Raw genomic sequence first — 22,682 nt, forward strand, 5'->3', positions numbered from 1 at the left:
CATTGTTAATGGTTTACTATGACCATGCATATTACTCCCACTTCTGTCCACCAGTGAGCAGGAGCAACTCTCAATGATCTTTGATTTAGCGCTACTTACATCAAAACCAGGAATCATGGTTTGTTTCACTCTGAACAAGCCACACTCTAAAGCCAAGATATGGTGTTGGCTTAATGCTCGGGCCTGGAATCAAATCAAACAAAATCCCAGTTTAGATTTAATGCTAAATCAGGGATCACAGTAGGTTGCTCCCACTCACTATCAGGAAGCAGCAAAGCAGGAGCAAACTGCATTCATGGCAGCCCATTAACTGTGGCTTGCAGTGACACACCAATGCTGCCAATATCTTGGCAAATCTGAGAACGAGACCATGGATTTTCTAAGATGTCTCGCTCCCTGCTAATTATTTTACTGTTCCCCTCTAATTCATTCAAAGTAAACTAAACTGAGATCAATCGCAGTGCAACTCAGTTTTTTTTTTATAAAAAAACAGCCACCTACCAAAAGTGTTTTCTTCTTTCATGTGCCTTTTTCCAGTTCTTGTATATGACAGAAAATTATTAGGTTTCTCAAAACTCAATATGGAATTTTTATTTTTCTGTACTTCTGCATCAGGAAGTTCATCATCTTCCATGAAAGCTTTGGCACTTTCTGTAGCTTCTATTTCCAAGTAATTTTCCGGAGTTTGTGCATAATGACGACACTGAGGATCCAGATTTCCTTCTGTTGCAGTACCACAATTTGCTGCACATTTAGTTTTGCTTCTACTCCGGCACGGTTGGGTTATCTTCAAAGCCTCAATTTCTTTTGAACATGTAAAGTTTTCTTCTAACTCAGATATTTTTATAATCTTATTTTCATTAGGTGTACTTGTGGCTGAATGAAGTGCTTTATATTTCTTTTGTGGTTTAGACTCTGAAATAACTTCATCCTGCTCTATGGCCTCTGTAGCAAGAACTTTTACAGGACCTTGCCCCACACTCCGTTGAGCATCAGAAAAACTATTACTACTAACATCATCAAATTCTTTTAAGAGACCCATAACTTTCTGGATAGCCTTTTGAGAAATTTGTACTTGTTTTCCACTTGCTGTGGCAAAGCCACAGGGAATATTTGCATTCGCTTCAGTATTTGAAAATCTTTTCCCTTGAGATGCAAGCATTGTGTCTTTCTTTGGAGCTTCTTTGCTCCCAGGAGAAGATACTTTACCATAACTATAATCACAGTTAGAGACATGACTGGGGTGATCTGATGAATTATTTTCCATTTCAGAAAAAAGCAGTCTTGCTTTCTTTAATGACTCTTCAGATAACTGGACAGGTTTTCCACTAGCTGTGCTAAAAAACCCAGAGTTATCAGTAATAAAATCTGACTTGATACACTTCTGTTTGTTGGGAGTCCATGTATCAGATTGCTTATTGTGCATTTGAAAACATAACTCAGGGTGAGTGTTCAAGGTCATAGATTCAGTATACTTTAATGTGTGCTCATCTGCACAGCACTCTTTGGCTTGAGAAAACTGAGGTGCAATTATATTTTCCACTGGATTGTTCTCTGCAGATGAGTAGTTATTAGAATCGATACACACTCCAGTGCCACAGGTATCAGAACAGCTTTCTAAAAGGTCCTGTTTATTTGTTTTAGGTTGAGATTCCATGTTCTCTTTTACAGATTTATAGCAGTCTTCATGAAGTACTTGCCTGGCTTTTTTTAATGCTTCCTGAGAAACTTCAACAGCTTTACCACTTGCTGTATTGAATGCAACTGGCTTAGCCTTCTGATGTTTTGAAGTCAAAGTTGATGCTTCACTGGCTGAATATTTCTGCAAGACGTTGGTACTGAACAATCTTAAGTCACATTTTTGTATCATGCTACTCTCATTTTTACAAGTTTCATCATAAGTGTGAACATTATTTTCAGCAAACACATTTTTTGATGGTGCTACTTCTTGAGAAATACAAGTTAAATTCTCTGACACATAATTTTTCTTATGACATTCATCTGGTAATTGGTTGAGCAAAGAATGTTCACTCTTTAAATCAGAAATACTAGCCTTTGAAGTGATACTGCAAATTAAGTTTGAGGAATCAAGGCTTTTATTATTGCCAGTATTTCTTGATGACAAGTCCTGAAAACTTTGCATTGCACTAATATCTGACCCTTCAACAGGCAAATGCTGATCAATAGCAGAGTCAATAAATTCAATTTTTGAAATATTTTTGCTTTTTGTACATGCCAGATTATTCTTTGTCAACAAGCCTTCGTTCACTTTCTCCCCTCTAGTGTGAGATACTAAATCTGATTCAGATGCATTCATCTCCGAAGAAAGTTCTTTAATAGTGTCAAGATCCTCAGTCTTCTTAATAGTGTTTGAGGACAAATCTGGAAGATCTTCAAAGTTACCTTCAGGATACAGATATTCATGTTTTTCATTTCTTTCTTCAAATTCCTTGCTAACTTTGGTAATTTTCTCATTTCTTTTCTCCTGAATTATAGGCTTGATAAAATTACTAACCTCTTCCTCCATTTCTGGAAAAACTGTTTCATCTTCTGAAAGAAGATGCTTTGCTTTAGCTAATGATTCATTAGCAATTGTAATTTGCTTACCACTAGCTGTATGAAAACCCATTGCAGTAATCTGCTTCTCTTTTCTGATTTCAGAAATTTCTTGATGGTTGGACCTTTCAGTTTCACTGAAGTTAATATTCTCTTTTACAGAACTGACATCTCCCTTTTTGCCTTTAGGGCTTGCCTTCCCACTGGAAGTTGGCATAGTCTCTAGTTCTTCTCTTGTACAGGAGGCAGCCAACAAATGAAGCTTTTTACTTTTTCCTGCAAATATGTTCCCATCAGCAACAGTGTGAAATCTCTGTAGAAAACCACTTTCTAGATTGCTCACATTTTCCTCCTCTTGATTTAAATTACAGTTTTCTTTTCCACATGCATTATTCAATGCAAAGGTGGATCTTTTTTCAGTCTTAGCAACTTCAGCTAAACATGTTAGATCTGACAAAGCTTCTTGCAAATTATAATTACACTGAGTTTCTTCACAGTTTACAAAGTGATGTGAGACTAATACACTTTGATTATTTTCAAAGGAAGACCGTTCATTTCCTGTCATACAGACAGAGTATTTTTTAATAATTTTTAGGTTAACTTCTGTAGTACTAGAAATCTGAACACTGCCTTCATTATAATTTACAATTTTTGACTTACTTTCTATATTTTCTTTAACAAATTTAATTGTCTCTTTTGTATTCTTTTTCATCAAATATTCAGCATTTACTTCTTTGACCCTCTGATGCCAATCAATCTCTCTCTCTTTCATGCAGTTGGGATTACTCCAGCTATTGTTGCACCCATTTGAACAATCGCGCAGCAATATTTTTTGGTGAGGGCTAAGCATTTCATTCACTCCATCCAGATCGCCGACTAATTTTGTAGCTTTCTTTATAGCATCAACATATAAGCTCATCTCTTTGCCCCCAGCTGCACTACAGCTCCCCAGATCAGACAAATTGAATTGTGATGGTGCTGAAACAATTGGGACAAAAATATTGTTCTGTTTTGTGCTTGAATTAATGGATGTAGCTTCTTCACTACTTTGTATCTGTATCTTAGATTTCTCAGCTGTGCCTATATGTTTATTGGGAGACAGATCATGGTCTTTTTGAACCTTTTCTTCAGAGCTTTTCTCAAAATCATTTTCTTTGCAAACTTCAGCACATATATCATTTTTATCAAAGCTTCCAGACATCTCATCAGCATTACTGAATGCCACCATCTTATGCTTTTTGAACTGTGTAAATTCAAACTGACTACCTGTTTCTTCTAGTATATTAGAAATTTCAGTAACTTCAGCTTCTTGGCTTGCTGTTAAATTTAGTTTTCCTTCAGGATGTTGATTACTCAGCACATTCTGGAAAGCAGAATTGGCACACTTGGGAAAAATAATTTGGGCACCATTCATCTGAATACCGAGCAGATCAGAAACGTGTGAAAAATTAGATGAATTTTCAGTCAGTTTGTTCATTCCAAGTGAAGATATCTCAACACTTCTCTGTGCATTTTCATTTGAAATATTTTGCATTCCTTCGCTAGGAAAATCTTCAATAAATTTATCTTCTATGTCTTTGAACAATAACTTGCCTTTTCTAATGGTGCAATCAGACAGTGCTATCTGTTTATTGGATGCTGTTCTGAAGCCACCAAACTTTTCAGTTCTGCTATGACTTATACCTCCTAACCAGCTCTGCTCACTAGCTTCAGCATTTCCTGCTAAGTCTACTTGTAGATGCTGGCTTGGGTCTAACTTTTTCTCCAATGCTATAAGCTTAAAAGATTCATCTACAGTAGGTTTTGGTGTTTCCTTTGATTGAGACCCAAGCTCAGCCACCTGAGTGCCACTTGCTGATTCCAAGATTGCTTGTTGGTTTCCAGTTTTTGATGCATGCATTCCCAATGTAGATTCCTCCATCACCGCTTCTTGCAATGAACTGAAACATCTAAGACTGACACATCTTTCACCATTCTCTCTTTGTAAATTTATCTTGTGACCAACTGAATGGGACATGCTTTCACTTGACTCTGTTTCATGATTAGCAGATATATTACTAGAAGGCATAATTGTTCCTTTTCTGTTGTCTGTCTGTTGAAGTATTGACAACTGATCTGTAAAATTACGTTCTGTGTAATTGAGTGGAGCTTCATGGGAAATGTTACTAAGAATGCAGTTTTTATCAGACTCTACTTGCTGTTTCTCTTCAAGTACGTGTTTGTTAGCATGTATAATGTCTTCCTTTTGTTCTGTAAGAAATTGAACCATGATAGTAATGTTAGTTGGAATGGTACCATTATATTTTTTAAAAAATTCTCTCTCTCACCAGCTTTTGTTTAGTCTAGTGTACTAAATCAATTTTCAGAATGTCTCGTAACCACGATGAAGTATGCTGCAGCTAATACTTTGTGCTTTTGCATTCAATATTGCTGTTATCGGAGGAATTACTAAATACTTTTTCTATGCATTTGAGACATTTAATTTTTTTTCCTTTTTTAAACAACTCTAACTTTTGACATAATAAATTACCAACAAAATAGCTCTGCTTAAGCAGTTTATTTAACCTGTTTTTTTATCAGCTGTGATTGCTGAACAAAATGCACACTTTTACTTTCTGACTACGAGGCCACTTCAAGAAAGCAAGCCCAAAGACCTGATGATATAACAAAAACATTTTTTTTCAATAAATGATAATAAAGGAGTCACTACTAATTATGGAAGTTAACTTTAAACTTGCAGCCACGTGGCCTTGCAATGGAATGTCCAGAGAAAAAAGGGAGCTGCTTTAGGCTGCAGCTGCAAATCATCATGAGCTCCAACCTGCTTCTTTTTTCCCACTGAAGCCTCTCAAATTGTAAGACTGTCTTTCCTCAGCATGTGTCTCTTCCCCACTCATGTTCTTTTCATGCAGCATTTGCCACCACTTATGTGAGAATCCCATATACTTGCCATGGTAAACAATTAACTTCAGCAATATATAATCCACATATGCAAATATATTAATTTAGTGGGCCTTTTCAATGCAGTGAACATGACTGTCTAGTTCATAGCAAAAACATAGTTATAGTAAGTACAGGAATGGAGGTTTAATATTTTGATTTTTTAAAAAACCACAGGGTGAAAAAATGCAAATCTACCTTCATTTCTTATGGCTGTTGTAGAAATTTCAGAGTTGTAAGATTTTAAATCTGCACAAGTTGGCACAGGGTAAGCAGAGGAGCCATCTCTCTTTGTGGTTCCTTCTTCCTGGTGAACTGGGGTATTATTTATTGTATACATAAATTTTTTAGGTCGTTTTTTCAAACGAGAAAGTGAGGTCATACTTTTCAACCCCACCCTTGTAAGTCCACTAACATCACCAGCAGCTTGGGTAGAAACACTACCTAGAGGGTCATAGTTCTTTTTTCCATTTTCTCTTGAGTAATTACAGCAACTATTATCAGCTTCTGTAAAAGTTGTGTTTTCCATTATGAAGGAACTACTGTCTGAAACATTTATGACAGATGCCAGCTCAGCCTCACAATCTTTCACCAGCGTTGTGCTCTTATTGCTCATAATCGCAACAGGCAATGGAGAGTTTTCAGGCAGTGGTATTATTTCCAGAGAACTGGTGTTTAGCAGCTTGTTACCTTTTATTAGGCATGATGTGGTTTGAATACACGATTCTAGCATTTCAGTACTAGCACACTCTTTGCTAACAGATAGTTGCCTATCTTCAGAACACTTCTTGATATGTGATATAGGAGATGAATCAGAACAGTGTGAGGATGTTTTTTCAAGCTGTGTTATGTCAAGTCCAGATAAGTCCAGCTGAGACCATGAGCAATGCAAAGATGATGGCATTTCCTCTTCTTTCGGTATGCTATTCTGATTTACAGAGTGCTTTTGCATTCCATTATTTGGAATAGTCTGCAGGTGACATTTGGCGGAATTTCCATATTTTGTTATAATTTTGTCTTCATCAGTTTCTTGATATTCACGTTTTGCTTTATCAGAACATGTCTTACTTTCCTTGACTCTTTGTGGTTTTCTTAGAAAGGTTTTGCTGCTTGCAAGGCATACAGAAAGATCTTTCTCTGTTCCATCATACGTGTCTTCATCCATTGGTACATTTGGTAGCATATAATCTTCTCCTAATTTACTGGGAAATATGTTCTTACCAAAGGATCCAGCTAATAACCTTTCAAAATCTGTAAATAAAAAACCATGAACATGAGAAAGCAATATTTTATGAAGGACTCTAATTTCACATTTCATTTATAACACGCATTCCAATATATGTATCAAATTATTTATTTTGAAGCAGTGTTAGAACTGGATTAGTGCAGATGTGCATGTGTGTATATTAAACACACATATACATACACCCTACGATCCAAAGAACTGCAAAATTATTTCTGTGAACACAGTGGGAGTTTAGACTTATTTTTCTCAAACAGTAGTCCCCTATTGCAGTTTACAAACTGCTTTTGAAACTTGGGGGAATTTGAAAAAGCAGTAAACAATAACATTTCATTGGGATAGTACAAACCCTTCGTATGAGTGGAGAGGCACCTACACGCCATTCTTATCTTCCCTCATCCATCAGCACTGGGTGGAAAGAACTGAACCTTTAATTTTGTTATTTTTATTATTTATTGAATAATATATGTGATAAGCACGCAAAGGTATTTGTATTAAGTTTTAGTGGATTTTTATTTTAGTGAGTTGTCATAGTTGTTGCTGTCTGCACTAGGTACAATATAGTTAAATGGGTAGACATATTCTAGAACTACCCAAATAATAAAATACAAATAGTTATTAAGCAGTAAAAAATAGTAAGCAATGCTCACTGTGGATTTTGCTGTCAGTTTCTGCACACACATCTTCTGTTCCTGATGTGGACTGCACATGCATACTATCTGTCTTGGGACTTCTACCGTATTTGGAGATGAGACTATGCATGACCTGAACGCAAAAAGGGGATATTAACATATATAAATTACAAATTAGCTGTGGACATGAAGGTTATTCCAAAAGTTGCCTATTTTGACATATTCTAACCCTTAAAGCCACTCACCAACTCAATTCTTTCATTATGCTGCTTTGTTCCAGAAACCGAATCATTTCCTCTAGCTGAAATATCAAATATAAGTAATTTGTAATCAATTATGCAGCTCATTAGAGTTCACTGATATGATCTTAACATAAAAACTCAGTTCCCTAGCACAGCATTTAATATGAGGGAAATTAAATAGCAAAGTATTTTTGACATAGTCACATTGCTATCATTACCTATTATGACTGTTGGAGAAAGTGTAGGAGGCGTTGCTAATGAACTTGACCAAGTCATCTCAGGGTCAGCTTCTGCTCCTAAGCTTTCAAAAACAGATTTTGGTGTCTGAACCTAAAATATATAAAAATTGTTCTTTTTTGTAAAAACAAACAAACACCTGAATTAACTTCATTTCAACAGCTAGAAAATCGGAGAAAAAGGGAAGTACCTCAAAAATCTTGGGTGTATGCAGAAAACTTCCATTTAGCACTGAAAAACATTAAGTGTGATAATGTTAGCTATCATCACATGAAAACAACCAATTGAATATTTATAAGCCACTATTTTCAAAGTTCAAAGCAGTGAACAAAATATTTTTAAAACAGCTTACTTATTTGGTGGAGGGGACAAAAGAGTGGACATTACCATATTATGGCAATAAATCCAAGTCCTCACATTTCTATATCTTTCATTTAAAAATGCTCACCTGCTTCTGCTTTGCTCTGACCCAATTCTTGTATAGGAGAAACAAATGGCACAGATTTATTTGGTTCGTTAAATATCATTGGAGTTGATGCAAATTGGTTTTTTGCTGGCAGCTTCCTCTGTGGTGTTTTAAAATTACTTTGGTCCAGGTCACTAGTTTTATGTTCAGGTTCTTCTGGTCTTTTAGAGTTGTACAGTGGAGCTTCTGAACTGAGTTCTTCAAACCAGTTGATACTTATGGGTCCTAAATCTAAGAAAAGGAATATATTATGCAGGATACCGTGCCCCACTTGTAAGAAAAAGTAACTATGGAATGACCATATACCATTATTTTGAACTTGTCAAAAAAATGGAGGTACAGCCTGAGACAGTATTATGCAACCAATTCTCGACCCCCACTTTGCAGGAAAATAGCCTCTCCCCACAATCTCAGGCCTGCCAACACAATCCTGTGAAATTTTGGCTTCTCACATGTCTTACCCAAGATTATGTCAGCATAAAGTAGCCAGGACAGAACAAAGGCAGGCAGGAGAAGTTGAAGAAGCAAACCCCCTACTTATTCCAGCTGCTGATCAGGTGGAAAGACAGGGGTCTACTAGCTCAAAATTTAACATGCAACCTAGATTGAAAGAGAATTCCTTCATACTCAAATCCTCACTCCCCTGTAGCCCCACATGACACAATTACAGTATTCAGTATTCAGTAAGTCCTTTTGGGGTGAGGGGTTAAGAGATAGGGAAAGATTGGTTGCATGAGCAGCCTTCTACTTGTGCTGCTGTTGCAGGAAATCAAGCCCATAACTTATTGAAAAGAGTTGTTCACAGCACCATAATAAATGCCCGAGGTACCTGATTCACTACGTTGCGCTTTGAATATTTCAAAGAAAGATGGCTTCTTTGGAGATGTAGTAACATTTTTCTTATCCATAACATCACTGTTGTTGTTAAATGAACCTGCAAAATAATATTACAATATTCTCAAAATCTGTATCATATTTGCAATGAATTCTAGTTCTTTGTGTTTGGCTTCAAGTATTATCTGATAACACACAACCAATGCAGCGTTTGCAATAAAAATATTTATGTATTGCTCATCTTTTTGATTGGCATCCGTTCCACTATATATATCACCTAAAAAGACTAGGTTGAATTAAAACAAGAAAATTGGCATTCAGGTTCTTAACCAGAGGTACTACTTCTGAGTTAGCGGAGTCTGTAACCCGAAGTGTTTGTAACCCGAGGTACCACTGTAATGCTAAATATTTTGTAGCTACTTCAATTTGCAGTCACAGATCTGACTTTATGGGAGGAAGAAATGTTGTCCAGATAAGGGGCATTTAACCTTCAGCCAAGCACATTTTAAGTGTGGACTATGTGGGTACTTAGCAGCAGAAATTGTGCTCAGTTAACTCCTTCCACAGTCCTGCTGCTCAGCTACCCAGACCTAAGATACGGTCTGGCTAAGCGTACATCCCAACCCAGGGTTGTAGTTTGCCTTCCCTAGACAAATAATGATGAGTAAGAAGCCAAGAACACACCTTGGCTACAGCTCATGATTTGTCCGGAGCAAGACAAGCCGTGAGCCCAGGGACAGACTTAATGCCAAACTAAACCATGGCTTAGGTCTTCATAGTGCAGCAGCAAGGGGACCAAGAGAAAAGCACAGCGGCTACAATTTGGGTTTGACTACCATAATCCTTTCACATTAGAAAAAAGTGCATAGGAACAAATCTGATCATGCTACAGTAAAACACATTTGATTTCAATCAAAGTGTTATATAGTATTAGAAGTCTGTTTTACAGTACTATAGGAATAAATATTATTCCTGCATTTTAATTTTTTTAATCAGGATTCTTTGTGGGACTGTCTCAAGTTTCTAAAGTTGAACTGCACAACGTCTGGTTAATACTATAATGTCAAGCAATAGTACATTATAAAAAAAAAGACAGGGAAACAAAATTTCTCTTTGCAGAAGCCATGTTTATCCTTGCTCAGCAAGAGTATATTTGAAACAAATTGTCTGGAAGTTATGTTACATTATTTCAAATACAAAAAACTGTTCCTATGCATTTGTGGAAAATGAGTAACCTTAGCATGTCCACACGTGAACCACTGATTACATAAAAGGCTTCTAAAACAAATTTAGTGTACATAGAAGCAACGAAGAATTGTGTTAATTGTCACATCTAAAATTCGATACTTGACTAGGACTCGATGGAATTCATCAGTTTTCCAACAACAGTTAGGGAGGGGAAGCCAAAAATTACGCAAAGGCACACCAGCCTGATAACTGGCATGCAGCAATACAGTGGTACTTCAGGTTACAGATGTTTCAGGTTACAGACTCTGCTAACCCAGAAATAGTACCTCGGGTTAAGAACTTTGCTTCAGGATGAGAACAGAAATTGCGCGGTGGTGGGAGGCCCCATTAGCTAAAGTGGTACCTCAGGTTAAGAAGGGACCTCCAGAACAAATTAAGTTCTTAACCCAAGGTACCACTGTATTAAAACAATTGTTAACATACAGCAGACCCTTGTGGAACAAGGGTCTCTCTGAAGATCCTCTGATAAAAGACATACAAGAAGTAGAGGATAGGTATTTTCACAATGGAAGGCAGTAAGCACTGATCTCACAAGAATGTATTGCGACTGTTTAATTCATTCATAAATTATCAGGAGTTATGGAAAAGAAGTGAAGCAGTCAAACTTGAGGATGACAGCAAACTATTAAGAATTCTTAAAAAGCACATCTTGAAACTGGGCAAACTGGCAACAGAATGCCCAAGGGAGATTCAATGCAAGTGTAAATTTATGCACATTGGGACAAATCCCAAACATATAAATTAATAAGATCCCAATTGGCTGTTGAAACTGAAAAGGATACAGTACAGTGGTACCTCGCAAGACGAATGCCTCGCAAGGCGAAAAACGCGCAAGACGAAAGAGTTTTCCGTTTTTTTAGTCGTTCCGCAAGACGAATTTCCCTATGGGCTTGCTTCGCAAGACAATACGTCTTGCGAGTTCTTGTGAGTTTGTTTCCTTTTTCTTAAAGCCGCTAAGCCGTTAATAGCCGCTAATAGCCATGCTTCGCAAGACGAAAAAACCGCAAGACGAAGAGACTCGCGGAACAGATTAATTTCGTCTTGCGAGGCACCACTGTATATAGAACTGATGTAAAATAGGGCAACTAAAATGGTCAACGAGCTGGGGCTTCCTCCTCTTAAAACGTTAAAGGCTAAAGTTGGACTAATTTCCAAAAATACATTTCATCACACTGTCCAAGGGTCTAACAGCACATATATATTTACCTGGAAGTACCCTACCCTTATCCAAAAAAATGACACACTTTTGTAGAGCTCATAAGTACCGTATTTTTCGCCCTATAGGTGCGCACCGACCCCTCTCGCTCTCCAGGCTTCAGGAGAGCCCCACCGCCAGCCCCACAAGCTCGGGGGACAGCGGGGAGGCGGAACGCCGCCATCCCGCTGTCTCCTGACATTCTTTGGAGGCTGGCGGCGGGGAGAAGCCTGCTTCTCCCCGCCGCCAGCCCCACAAGCTGGGGGGACAGCGGGGAGGCGCAGCGCGTCATCCCGCTGTCTCCCGACATGGTTTGGAGGCTGGCGGAGGGCTTCCCCCTCCCCCAGCCGCAAGCTCCCAGAGCGATGCCAAAGCTGCACACAGCTTCGGCATCGCTCTGGCTCTCGTTCTGGGGTCTGGGGAAGCTCGGGCTTCCCCCTCCCCCAGCCGCGCAAGCTCCCAGAGCGATGCTGAAGCTGCCCGCAGCTTCGGCATCGCTCTGGCTCCCGTTCTGGGGGCTGGGGTCGGGGGAAGCTCGGGCTTCCCCCATCCCAGCCCCGCGCCTGGGGGGGAGGAATATTTTCCCCCCTTTATTCCCCCCCCCCAATCTAGGTGCGTCCTATGGGCCGGTGCGTCCTATAGGGTGAAAAATACGGTAAGAATTGTTGTTTAGTCATGTCCGACTCTTTGTGACCCCATGGACCAGAGCACGCCAGGAACTCCTGTCTTCCACTGCCTCCTGCACTTTGGTCAAACTCATGCTGGTAGCTTCCAGAACACGTGCCTCAATTAGTTCAGTAGAACTTCTGAGTAAGCATGTTTAGGATTGTACTTAACAACCAAATTGCATGGGTGGGTGCAGCCAAAAACAAACTGCCCAAGAGCGACTGTCTTTGACCCTCCCTCCCAGTGGTGATGCAGTGGCAGAACAACTGTTTCGTATGCAGAGGGTTCTGTCCCTGGCATTTGCAGGTAGGACTGGAAATGTCCCCCTGGAGAACTGCTGCCAGTCAGTGTGAACAACACTGAGCTGGACGTATCAATAGTCAGTACAATGCCCGTTCCTGCTTTCTTAAGTAAATCCCCCTGGACCATGGGCTTTTTAAAGGAGACAGCCACCTAAAGTTGTTGAGCTTATTTTGGGAGGGAGATCCCGCGTTAAAACACCCCCCTAAAGGAGGACATTATGAGGAGCGAGCTTTCGTTAGGGGGGCAGGCATCTGCGGGGGGGGGGGAGCAGACCCTCAATTGAGTACGTCAATAATTTTGGTGGCTCTAAGGGGGGGGTGCAATTGCCCTTCCTGCCCTCCCCTTAGCCACGCCCATGTCCTCGACCCAGGTCCAGCCCCAGACATTTTGCTGCCTGCCTACCCAAGTCTGGCCAAAGTACATGGCACCCGATGCACAAAACCCCACAAGCGTCTAAATCCCTTGGGAGCGAATATACAGCAACCATATATGAAAAGGTGGCCCTTCAATGGACCTCAAACGTCGCCCTTCCTCAGTCTTGGTCCCCGCTTGTCTAAGGGCTTTTTTCAGGGGGTGGAAGGAGGAGAGCAAGGAGGGCGACAACCGCCTCAGGGGCAGGCAGTCGGCGGAAAGACGAGCACAGAAAGCGCATATTCGCCACGGAAAGGAGATAAACTGCCGCGAGCCACGTCACCCCAGAAGGGAGTCGAAAGACTGACCGGTCTCCATAGCTGCGCCTCAGCAGCAACAGCGCCACTTCCTCGAAATACGAAATCTGCCGCCAAGTCTCAACGACGCAAGCGCAGATGTGGAAATGGCGCGCGTTTGCTCCTCCTCCTCCCAGTTGGTTCAGTCCTGACGCCCCGGAGGACGTTCCTTACTTAACTGCAGCGCCACAGGCGAGAGGAGGTGGCTCCCTGCGAGGGAAGCGGCCGTACCATTTCCTGTTGGGGGGGGGTTAAGCGGTCTGGAAAGTGAGTGGATTGGAGTGGTTCGTCTCCGCCGCCCTCAAGTATCATGGGGAATGTAGTTCTGCGAGGGTTGAGGGCTGCCTTCATCAAAAGAATGGGTTTTTCTTTTAATACACGGGGCTAAAACTACCAATTCATGTTTGCAGCATGAAGCCTTTTCACAGCTTGTATTGTACAGCTAATTACAATGTCTTTTACGACGTTCAGTAAGCAGCTAAAAAAAAATTGCACCCGACCACTAAGAACTTCTTTCAATTCCCTCTTATAATTTCTGGAGACACCGTTGATGGAATCTTTCGAGGAGTTGGACGGGGCGTTTATAAGTGGTTCATGTTTCACAAACATACAGTAAGACTGATAGTTGTAAACAAGCATTTTGGTTTCCCTTCGAATGTCCCGATCCTCAAACAATTTGTGCTTCAAACGGGAGAAAGCTGCACTGGCGGAGCTCAGGCGATGCTGGATACGATTGATCAGCGAAGAATTATTTCTGGGGTTTTTTACCGGTACTTGTGAGCAGGCGGCAATGCACACCCACAGCCACAGGGTCCGCCAGCGTTTAAGTTCTAATCATTCAAGCAATGCATTCTTCATCTTCAGAGGCAAGGAGATAGGACCACTTACTTTTTCTCTAGAGTTATTAACACAGTCCCTCCTCCTCCCGCCCTAAAAATAAAGCTTGAAGTCTGACTACAGCTTTCCCATTTATTGTTCTATCACATGGGGAGAAGAGGCGTTCATAAGAACAGGTTACCACGTGTTGCACTTTAAAAAACAGGAAGCTATAATAAGCGGTCATTCCTGCAATGTATCCATTTTTTAAAACAATGGGATCCAAATCTTATTATTGAAGTTCGGGGGGAGGGCTCTGTTTATTGTAAATATCAAACGCTCAGCAAGTATCAGCATTTACCAGTAATTTTTAACATGTTAGAACGGATGGCCATAGTAAATGGAAGAAAAATATTTTCCAGGAATTTCATCTGTGATGCACAACTTGAATTTTAATCCATAATCCATTTATTTGGAAATAACTCCCTTTGATTTCAGTATAGCTACCGTAATCTCATGAACTCATGGAAGCTTCACATCTCCTTAATTGTGCGGCCCAGTCCTTTCTGTGTTTACTTGAAAGTAACTTCCACTAAGTGCAATAGGCTTTACTCCTAAATTAGCTAAGGAGTTAACTAAACCTGAACCCAAAAAACAATTTAGAAAGTACAGGTAAACCAGAACTGATCTCTTTGTTGCCTCAATGTTGCTTTTAAACACAAAAACATGAAATTTTGAAGGAAAAGCAACACAATAATCAGATTTTTTTTAAAAAAGATAAATGATTAATGATTAGCAAGCCTCCTCAACAAATGTGTCCACATACACCCACATTCCAAGAATTTTACAAAACATCAGTGCATAAAAATAGCATCTTTAGATGGTGGCAATAGCACATCTTGGCAGATTTATTTATTAATTTACAGGTATTGTAATGGGAATGTTTATCCAATACAATGAATCAAAATATTCAGCACTGTAACTGCCCAGTAAAGTGTGAGTGAGCTACAGGACAGATAGGTGTAAGGTTTGAGGAAAGATATGCTCAATGCCCCTCTGAGGCAGTAATTGTAGGTATGAGTTTGTGGGTGCTAGACATCCCTAATTCCTGAGTCCAGTAGAGGTTAGAAGTTAAGCAAGACAAATATACAAGCCAAGTCAGTTCCCTGACTAGGAAATCGCCTATGGACCATTTGGAAGACAAAAGGAAGGTAATGAGCCATTAGGAAAACCAAAAGAGAAAGGCTTTGTGCAAGAAGTACAAACCATATATCATAAAAACGCCAGTCTCTGTGTGCCTCCTTTCAAAAAGGAAACACACCCTGAATAAAAACCTGGATTCTCATACAACATGGATATTGTGGTGACCAGCTGCTACATTCAGCTGTGAGACATCAGGAGCTGAGAAATGTGAGATGACCCAGACTGGCTCAGCCTCAATGTTGGTATGCATATTGTATGAACTGATTCAAAATATGCAAAGAAGACTGTCAGAGCACACTTACTTTAATGTAAGTTCCATTGTAAATTGGACTTACTTAAAAGTAACCCTGTTGTGGAATACTGTTTCTGTTTTCTTCCAGTGGTTGGGAAAGGTTATATATTTACATGCAAACTAATGGTGGGTTAAAAACATCCTCTTTGGCAGCTCAGCCCTGACTGGTACATCCCTACAAGGATGGAAACATTGTCTCTCCTAAGTCTGCTAAGTGAATATGTTTGCTTTCATTTTGCCAGTTGTCCCCAAACATCTACTCTCTATATGGAAGTGGGGTTTTGTCTCCCTGCCCACAGGCTCCTGTTCTGTTGGGCATCTATCTGTGACAATGTTTGAACAGAGCAAATGTGCATTATATCTCAGACGACATTGTCATACCTATTTACATGGGAATAAGCCCAACTGAACTCAATGAGACTTACTATTGAGTTGTACTATAACTTATGTATATCTGAACGGTGTTTATATCACACTTATTATCTGGGTATCAACAAGACAATTTGGATTTTGTATGCACTGGATTTTATACAAACTGTATTTGGATGTTAACCTATTATCTATGTGAGGCAGATGGGGGCGGGGAGTTGTGACCTTGCCCTCCATATGCAAGAGCCTATTTTAAACTAGCTAACTGCTTCCTACTCAAGGTAGCACAGTTCTGCAGAGCAGGCATAAGCTTGTATCAAGCAGCTGAAGCCAAATGGATTGCTTTAGCGTAAAACCGATATTTAGGCAAGTGCCTTTAATTCTCCACAAGGGAGCACCCATTGGTTTCAATGGATATACCACAGTCTGAGACCCAGTTAATCAGTCTGGCCGACTTTTTAATGGGCTCGATCCAGCAGGAATGGGGTTTAGTTTGCACAGGGACGCTGGTGTGTTTGTGTTTAACCTTTGCAAGCTTAGGAGTTTGCTTTGGATATTCACTACTTTGGCCTAAGTCCTGCCAACATCCTCCCCTAGCCATGGGAAGGAGGTCCAAGAGTTTGCAGTTGGTAATAATCAATGGAGGGGCGATTATTACCGCAGGCCAGCAGTAACGAGCACCAATTAAGACGCCCTTCCCCTCGAGGGATAAAAGCCACGGGGAGAAGGCAAGCAAAGTTACCTGTCCCTCTAGGCTATGGAGCGCTTTGTCTATCCGTCCTATAGCATCTACCAAAGTTATGGGAACGCCTTCAGCCACAGCCACAACGTGGCCCCCAGGCCGCAATCTAAGCAAAAGCAGCCTGGCTGGAAGCAGAGCAAGAGCAGCAGGAGCAGCATCCCGAGCCCTTACCGGGGCCCCCTGTCTGCCCCTTCCTCGGCCCCGCTGCCCCCCTTGCCGCCGCCGCCGGCCTCGCCGGATTATTTAGACAGCTACAAGCGGGCCCAGCTGAAGGCGCTGCTCTCTCAAGTCAGCCCCGGCCTCGCCCCGAGGCTCCGCAAAGCCAGCACCAAGGAGGTGGGCACCCAGGTCAACCCGCGGGTGGACGCCGCCGTGCAGTGCTCGCTCGGTTCCCGCCAGCTCCAGAGCCTCCCCGGGCGGGAGCCTCCGCCGCAGCAGGGCCGCCAACTCTCCCCTTGCGCCGAGGAGGCGGCGGCGGCGGCGGCGGAGGAGAAGAAGCCGCCCACAGGGCGAGAAGGAGGGCCGCCATCCCAGCAGCAAGAGCCCGAGGGGAAGGAACCCCTGGAGCCGGAGAAGGGTGCTCAGGCTGAGGCGAACGGGAAGCTTCCAGGCAGCGGGGAAGGAGAAGAATCCGCCCAGCAACTGCGGGACGGGGAGGGCGACGTGGACCAGAAAGGCGCCGCTGACGCCGCCGCGGCCTCCACCGCCACTGAGGGCAAGAGAGCTGCTTTCCAGGTGAGTGGGCCTCTCTGTCTCCTCAGTTCGTCCGCTAGGGGCGCTGTGGAGGCGCGAAAAAAGGCGCGAAGGCCGCCTCATCGGACTCCTGAAATTCTCACTGAGGGAATGAGGCGCCTCCTTCTACTCGAGACGTTTCAAGTCAGGCCCCTCTCCAGCTACTGTTCCTCCCAGTCCACTGTGGGATCCACCTCGGGGTTAGATTTCGTGTTTAGCAGATGGACGACGGGCAGTTCTAACGGGTTTCAGTAAACAAGTGGGTTTAATAACCAAAATAGGGAGCTCCCCCATTTCCTTTTTAGCATCCTTAGCTGAAAGCAGGACCAAGACTCACTGAATGTTGAGTTATGGGAAACTTTTCCTGGCTTGTGAAGTTGCTAAGTATACACTAGTGTTTCCAAACCTTGGGTCTCTAGCTGTTTTAAAACTACAACTCCCATCTTTCCTAGCTAGCAAAACCAGTGGTCAGGGATGATGGGAATTGTAGTTTTAAAACAGTTGGAGACCCAAGGCTGGGAAACACTGCGCCTCTTCAGGACTGTTCTCCTTCTTAACTGCAGATATTGAGGGCTGAGTCTGCACCCTTTGGATTGCTAATCTGCCATGCACTTAATTTTTCAGAAGCTTAAGCGTTTTTGGTGAGGGATGCCAACACTTCAATACAAGCCTGGGCAAGTTTAAATCGAGTTGAGAAAGCCCGACTTGTTTACAGTAGTTCTTCCCAACTTCTAAGCATGCCTATAGGGAAGCAAGCTCCACTTAACTTGGAGAAACTAAGTACATTTAGGTATGGTCTGTGAAAAGTCACTGTCTTGTTAAGTGAGTGTGACTCCTGTGTGTGAGAGAGACCTGTGGCCCTTGGGATGCTGGTCTTGAAGCTCCCATCATGGCAAAGATTAATGGGAGTTGCAGTCAACATCTGGAGGGCCACATAATGGTTTTATAACTGTTGTAGAAAGCAAAAGAGGAATGAGGGTGGTTGAGAACCTAGTGGCAACTCTTATTTACTGTAACCTTTGAGGTTAATTTGGCATGTAACCCAATACGGAAAAGGAATGATTTTGCATTCATGTGAGGAACATTTAAGGCTGTGAGAAATGAGGTTTTTCACAGCCACATCCTCCATGATTTTTTTATTTTTGCAGTGGAAGACCACTACACTCAAAAAGACCTGGCTTCTGAGTAAATGTACATAAGATTGCAACCTGTGTGCAGTGGACTTAAGACTATAATTTTTGGGCTATGCCATAAGATTTCTGCTAGACTAATCTGTCAGCATTGTGGGGGTGGTATAAGGTGACAAAGTGAAGTGGGTATCTTTAGTCTTGTTCTTGCATGAGGATTAAGTTTTTTGGTGTTTGAATACAAAATACTCTGCAGAAATCTTTGTAATACCCTTCTTGCATATGTCCATGAAGTATGAGCTAAATGACACAAAAAGGTATGTTTACAGTATCACTTCATATCTCATGCGCTCCCACTGCTAGTTTTCAAAGCCACATTCATGTTGGCCACAATCCATATAATTCCTGTAGTTTATTGACAAAGACTGCTGTTGGATACATTTTGTCTTAAAACTGCTTCAATTTGACTAGATGTAGTGTAAGCATTAACAATAACATATCGTGCATTTTCCATTGCCTGCCTTAAACAATAAGCCTGCAAATAGTAGGAGTTGGCATAATACTATAAAGATTTCTAAATGTGGTACACATTAATTTATTATGCTGCTAATCAGCTATTTTCTATTACAGTTCCTAGAACAGAAGTATGGCTATTTCCATTGCAACGACTGCAAGACCAGATGGGAAAGTGCTTACGTATGGTGCATTTCTGGAACCAATAAGGTATTTGGATGAAAAGACAAAATTTGCTTCTAGAGGGTTTGCTTTGGGGTACAAACAAAAGGGTTGCTGTACCTTACCAGAAAGTGGAGAATCGTTTATGAATTGAAGTGCTTCACAAACCTGCAAAGGGTTTTTGAACATTTCCCAGAAATAGCTGTGTTTGTCTTTAAGGTGCCAAAAGCTTGTTCCTGCTGCAGCTGACTGATTTATTGTAGCATAAGCTTTTGTAGACTAGCAGAATGCTCATGCTAGATTTTATTTATGATACCACAACTTTCATCTTCTTGATCAGAAGATAGGAAGGAAATACTGATGCTATTGTCATACTACCCACAACTCTCTTGAACTATTACCAGTCTCTGTTAATCAGGTTTCTTGTTCATTAATGCCTGAAAAAATGCTAGTACTGGAACCTTTTCAGTGGAATATTTGGAGACACTGAATGGAAGCTGTTCCTGTTAGCTAAAAGATAGCTCACTTATGATGTCTGAGTGAGAGATGTTTTTGTTAACATAGAACCTGTGGGTTAACATGCAGCTGCAAAGGTCTTCCTAATGACCTGAGACTTCTGTCCGTCCTGTTGAAATTAGGTCTGAAAGAAGCCTTCCATTGGAACCCATACTTTTTTCAAGCCTAATTGCAATGGCTGGCGGAGAATTTGGGGGGCTGCAATCAGGGAGGGGGTTAACCCTGTCCTCCCTACCTGTGAATCTCCCTGAAGCAACTATGTTTGGAAGAAAATTTTATATTGGCTTAAATAAAATGCCACCCCCGTGTCCTGACAAAGCCCGTCAAGGATGCAAGATAATCCTGAAATTTTAATATAGTGTTGTGAATCAATGAAACCTAACTGCCTGCAAACCTAATTTTGCTCTGGATGTGTTAACTTTTTAAAGAATTGACAAATCTAGACATTTGATCTGAGAAGGCTCTCTTCTAATGGCAATCACCTTCCTTTGCATAGGTTTACTTTAAACAGCTTTGTCGCAAATGTCAGAAGAGCTTTAATCCTTACAAAGTGGAAGCAATTCAGTGCCGTGTAAGTAACACGTTTCCTAAGATGTGTTAAACAGTGAGAAATACTTGCCTACTTTAAACGGCAGTGTTCAGGGAATAGAAAAAAAAATATGGAGCAGTCACGTTTAGCTTCCTTTACTGTTAGCACCAAGACTAGCTGTGGGGGTAATTTCTAGGAGGCTTGGTATCAGTCATACGAGTTGGAAAGGACCATGAGGATCATCTAGCCCAACCCCCTGCAATGCAGGAATATTTTGCCCAGCATAAAACCTATGGCCCTTTATTAGGCGAATAGAAAACTGTATAGCAGGAGAAGGCAGACTTTTCTGTCAACAGGCAAAGTTCTCTTGGGAAGTAATCCTCTGGGAGCTACATGTTTGCATTGGTCACAGCTACCCTCTACACTAAAGACAATGGCTTTCCACACATTTTTTAATGTGGGGTGGTGAACTTATCTCGCCCCACCCTCCTTGAAATTAGGCCCTGGAGCTGCAGGTTTCTCATTCATAGGAACAGGCCACTTTTGAGCTGCTTTCAAAACAAGTAGAACAACCTTTCTCAACCTGCGGGTCCCCAAATGTTGTTGTACTACAACTCCCATCACCCCTAGCTAGCAAGGCCAGAGCTCAGGGATGATGGGAGTTGTAGTCCAACAACATCTGGGGACCCACAGGTTGAGAACCGCTGAAGTAGAACATGCAACTATGGCAGGAGCCCTGAGCCAAGGTGGCACAGTGGACACAGTGTTGAATTAGAGAAATAATAATAGAATTATGGAACTAGTATACTGTAAAATACATTGGTAGCAGGAAGCCAACTTTGGGAGGAGAAGTTTGATCTGTTCACTAATTTAAATATGTTATCCAAAGATCTGTGCAAAGACTCGTTGCTCCTGCCCCCAGAAGAAAAGGCACATTGACCTCAAGAGGCCTCACCGTCAAGAGCTGTGTGGCCGCTGCAAAGGCAAAAGACTCTCTTGTGACAATACTTACAGCTTCAAATACATTATCTAATTTGTGCTGTTCTTGCACATGGCACCATGCACTTTGCTACTTGTTTCATAACATGGCTTTGACCTTAGGTTTCTGACCCGGCATTGGATACTGGAGTAAAGATTTTTGTAAGGCTAGTAAATATTTGTAGTTTATTGGGGTAACTTGTAATGAATTTGAATTCCACTTCAATTGTAATAGTCGCTGATATGGAAGACTAGCTATAGTACATGAGAGCTATATTGAAGGATGGGAAATTGAGGAATTTCTATGTAGCAAACCTAAAATTTCTACAAGGGGCCAGGTTATCCCATTTGATGCTGTTTCATTTACACTTATGAATATTGTAATGACAAATTACTAATAACAAGGTGAGCTGTCTCTTTGCATACCTTTCTAAAACTAATAAAAATATTCTTAACCACTGAAGACTATAAACTATTTCTTATATTGTCCTCTGGTACAATCTCTGCAGTGGAAAATATTTATTAAATGGAATAAACAGAGTAATTCTGATCTGGGCAGATGGCCTGCTTTTTCTTTTCTTTTTTCTCTAACTGAACAGATACCTCAGCATAAGTGTTAGATTTAAAAGTCATACATTGATCATGACTTGGAGTGTCTCTGTTCTTGTATGTTATATGAAAACAGTTGAGTTTCTTTCCTGAAGTAACTTATGAAGATGAATTTCCCCTGCCTTGTTTCATTTTACAAAGAAACCAACTTTGTAAACTAATAAGATAATAAATGCAGTTGTCTTGCATTCAGTGTGCTCAGAGTGCCAAGAATAAGTAAATAGCACTGGTAGCAACTGTTAAAAAGGAAATATGGGTTGGTCTGTAGTGGCACTATTAGAAGCAGCATAGCTTGACATTAGTATAGATACCTGTACAATCTGAGATAGATAGATACACCCACACATTCTCTGTATAAATTTGGTTGAGGACAGTGAGCAAGGTGTACGACAAGATACCTATCAGTAGGGGAGATTAGGCCAGTTTGAGAAGGTAATCAGCTTTAGTTCTAGTGTCTCAAATAGCTTGGTTTTCTGACATTCACAAGCATTTTCTTATTTACAGAGCATTCTTCCAAACAGAATGGTGGAAAGGGTGTCTTTGTAGAGACAGCATTCAAGTCATGCCATGTAAGAAAGCACGTCTTCCTTGCTATTTAAGAGGACTGCAACAGGCAGGCACAAAGTTGAGAACAGGCTTGTCACAGATGGCAGGACAGGATACCACTAAGAACCAGTGAAATCCAGCAAAAGGCAGAAATATTCTACATACTTAAGGATTATGGAGGTATGCTATTGGTTGCTAAGCATAAAACTACCCTTTGTTTCAACAGTATTGGAGCAGCAACATAGTGCATATAAAATCTACCGTATTTCTCGCCCTATA

General features: G+C 41.1%; 2 protein-coding genes across 4 annotated transcripts in view; one reads left to right on the forward strand and one right to left on the reverse strand.

Moving 5' to 3' along the window:
* The window catches only part of BRCA2 (BRCA2 DNA repair associated), a 30,953-nt gene extending 17,296 nt beyond the window's left edge, over nucleotides 1-13,657 (reverse strand). The window contains exons 1-9 of one of the 3 annotated variants that reach the window (XM_083498839.1): nucleotides 13,282-13,657; nucleotides 9,146-9,250; nucleotides 8,299-8,547; nucleotides 8,041-8,081; nucleotides 7,832-7,943; nucleotides 7,617-7,672; nucleotides 7,390-7,504; nucleotides 5,695-6,747; nucleotides 502-4,806 (exon numbers count right to left, since the gene is read on the reverse strand). In XM_083498839.1, the coding sequence (XP_083354965.1) occupies nucleotides 502-4,806; nucleotides 5,695-6,747; nucleotides 7,390-7,504; nucleotides 7,617-7,672; nucleotides 7,832-7,943; nucleotides 8,041-8,081; nucleotides 8,299-8,547; nucleotides 9,146-9,250; nucleotides 13,282-13,291 (6,046 nt within the window). In that variant the 5' untranslated portion in view covers nucleotides 13,292-13,657. Of the gene's footprint in view, nucleotides 1-501; nucleotides 4,807-5,694; nucleotides 6,748-7,389; nucleotides 7,505-7,616; nucleotides 7,673-7,831; nucleotides 7,944-8,040; nucleotides 8,082-8,298; nucleotides 8,548-9,145; nucleotides 9,251-12,964; nucleotides 12,985-13,076; nucleotides 13,252-13,281 lie in introns of those variants that run through there. The other 2 variants (XM_083498840.1, XM_083498841.1) reach the window with 2 other exon arrangements.
* Nucleotides 13,658-16,599: 2,942 nt separating this feature from the next.
* Nucleotides 16,600-21,796, forward strand: ZAR1L (zygote arrest 1 like). Its single transcript, XM_083498981.1, has 4 exons — nucleotides 16,600-17,426; nucleotides 19,181-19,273; nucleotides 20,238-20,312; nucleotides 21,160-21,796. The coding sequence occupies exons 1-4, from the start codon at nucleotides 16,707-16,709 to the stop codon at nucleotides 21,301-21,303; spliced, it is 1,032 nt and encodes a 343-aa protein (XP_083355107.1). The 5' UTR covers nucleotides 16,600-16,706; the 3' UTR covers nucleotides 21,304-21,796.
* The last annotated feature ends 886 nt before the right edge of the window (nucleotides 21,797-22,682 follow it).

This window comes from Podarcis liolepis (assembly GCF_965112155.1).
Source record: "Podarcis liolepis genome assembly, chromosome: 4".
Classification (NCBI taxonomy): domain Eukaryota; kingdom Metazoa; phylum Chordata; class Lepidosauria; order Squamata; family Lacertidae; genus Podarcis; species Podarcis liolepis.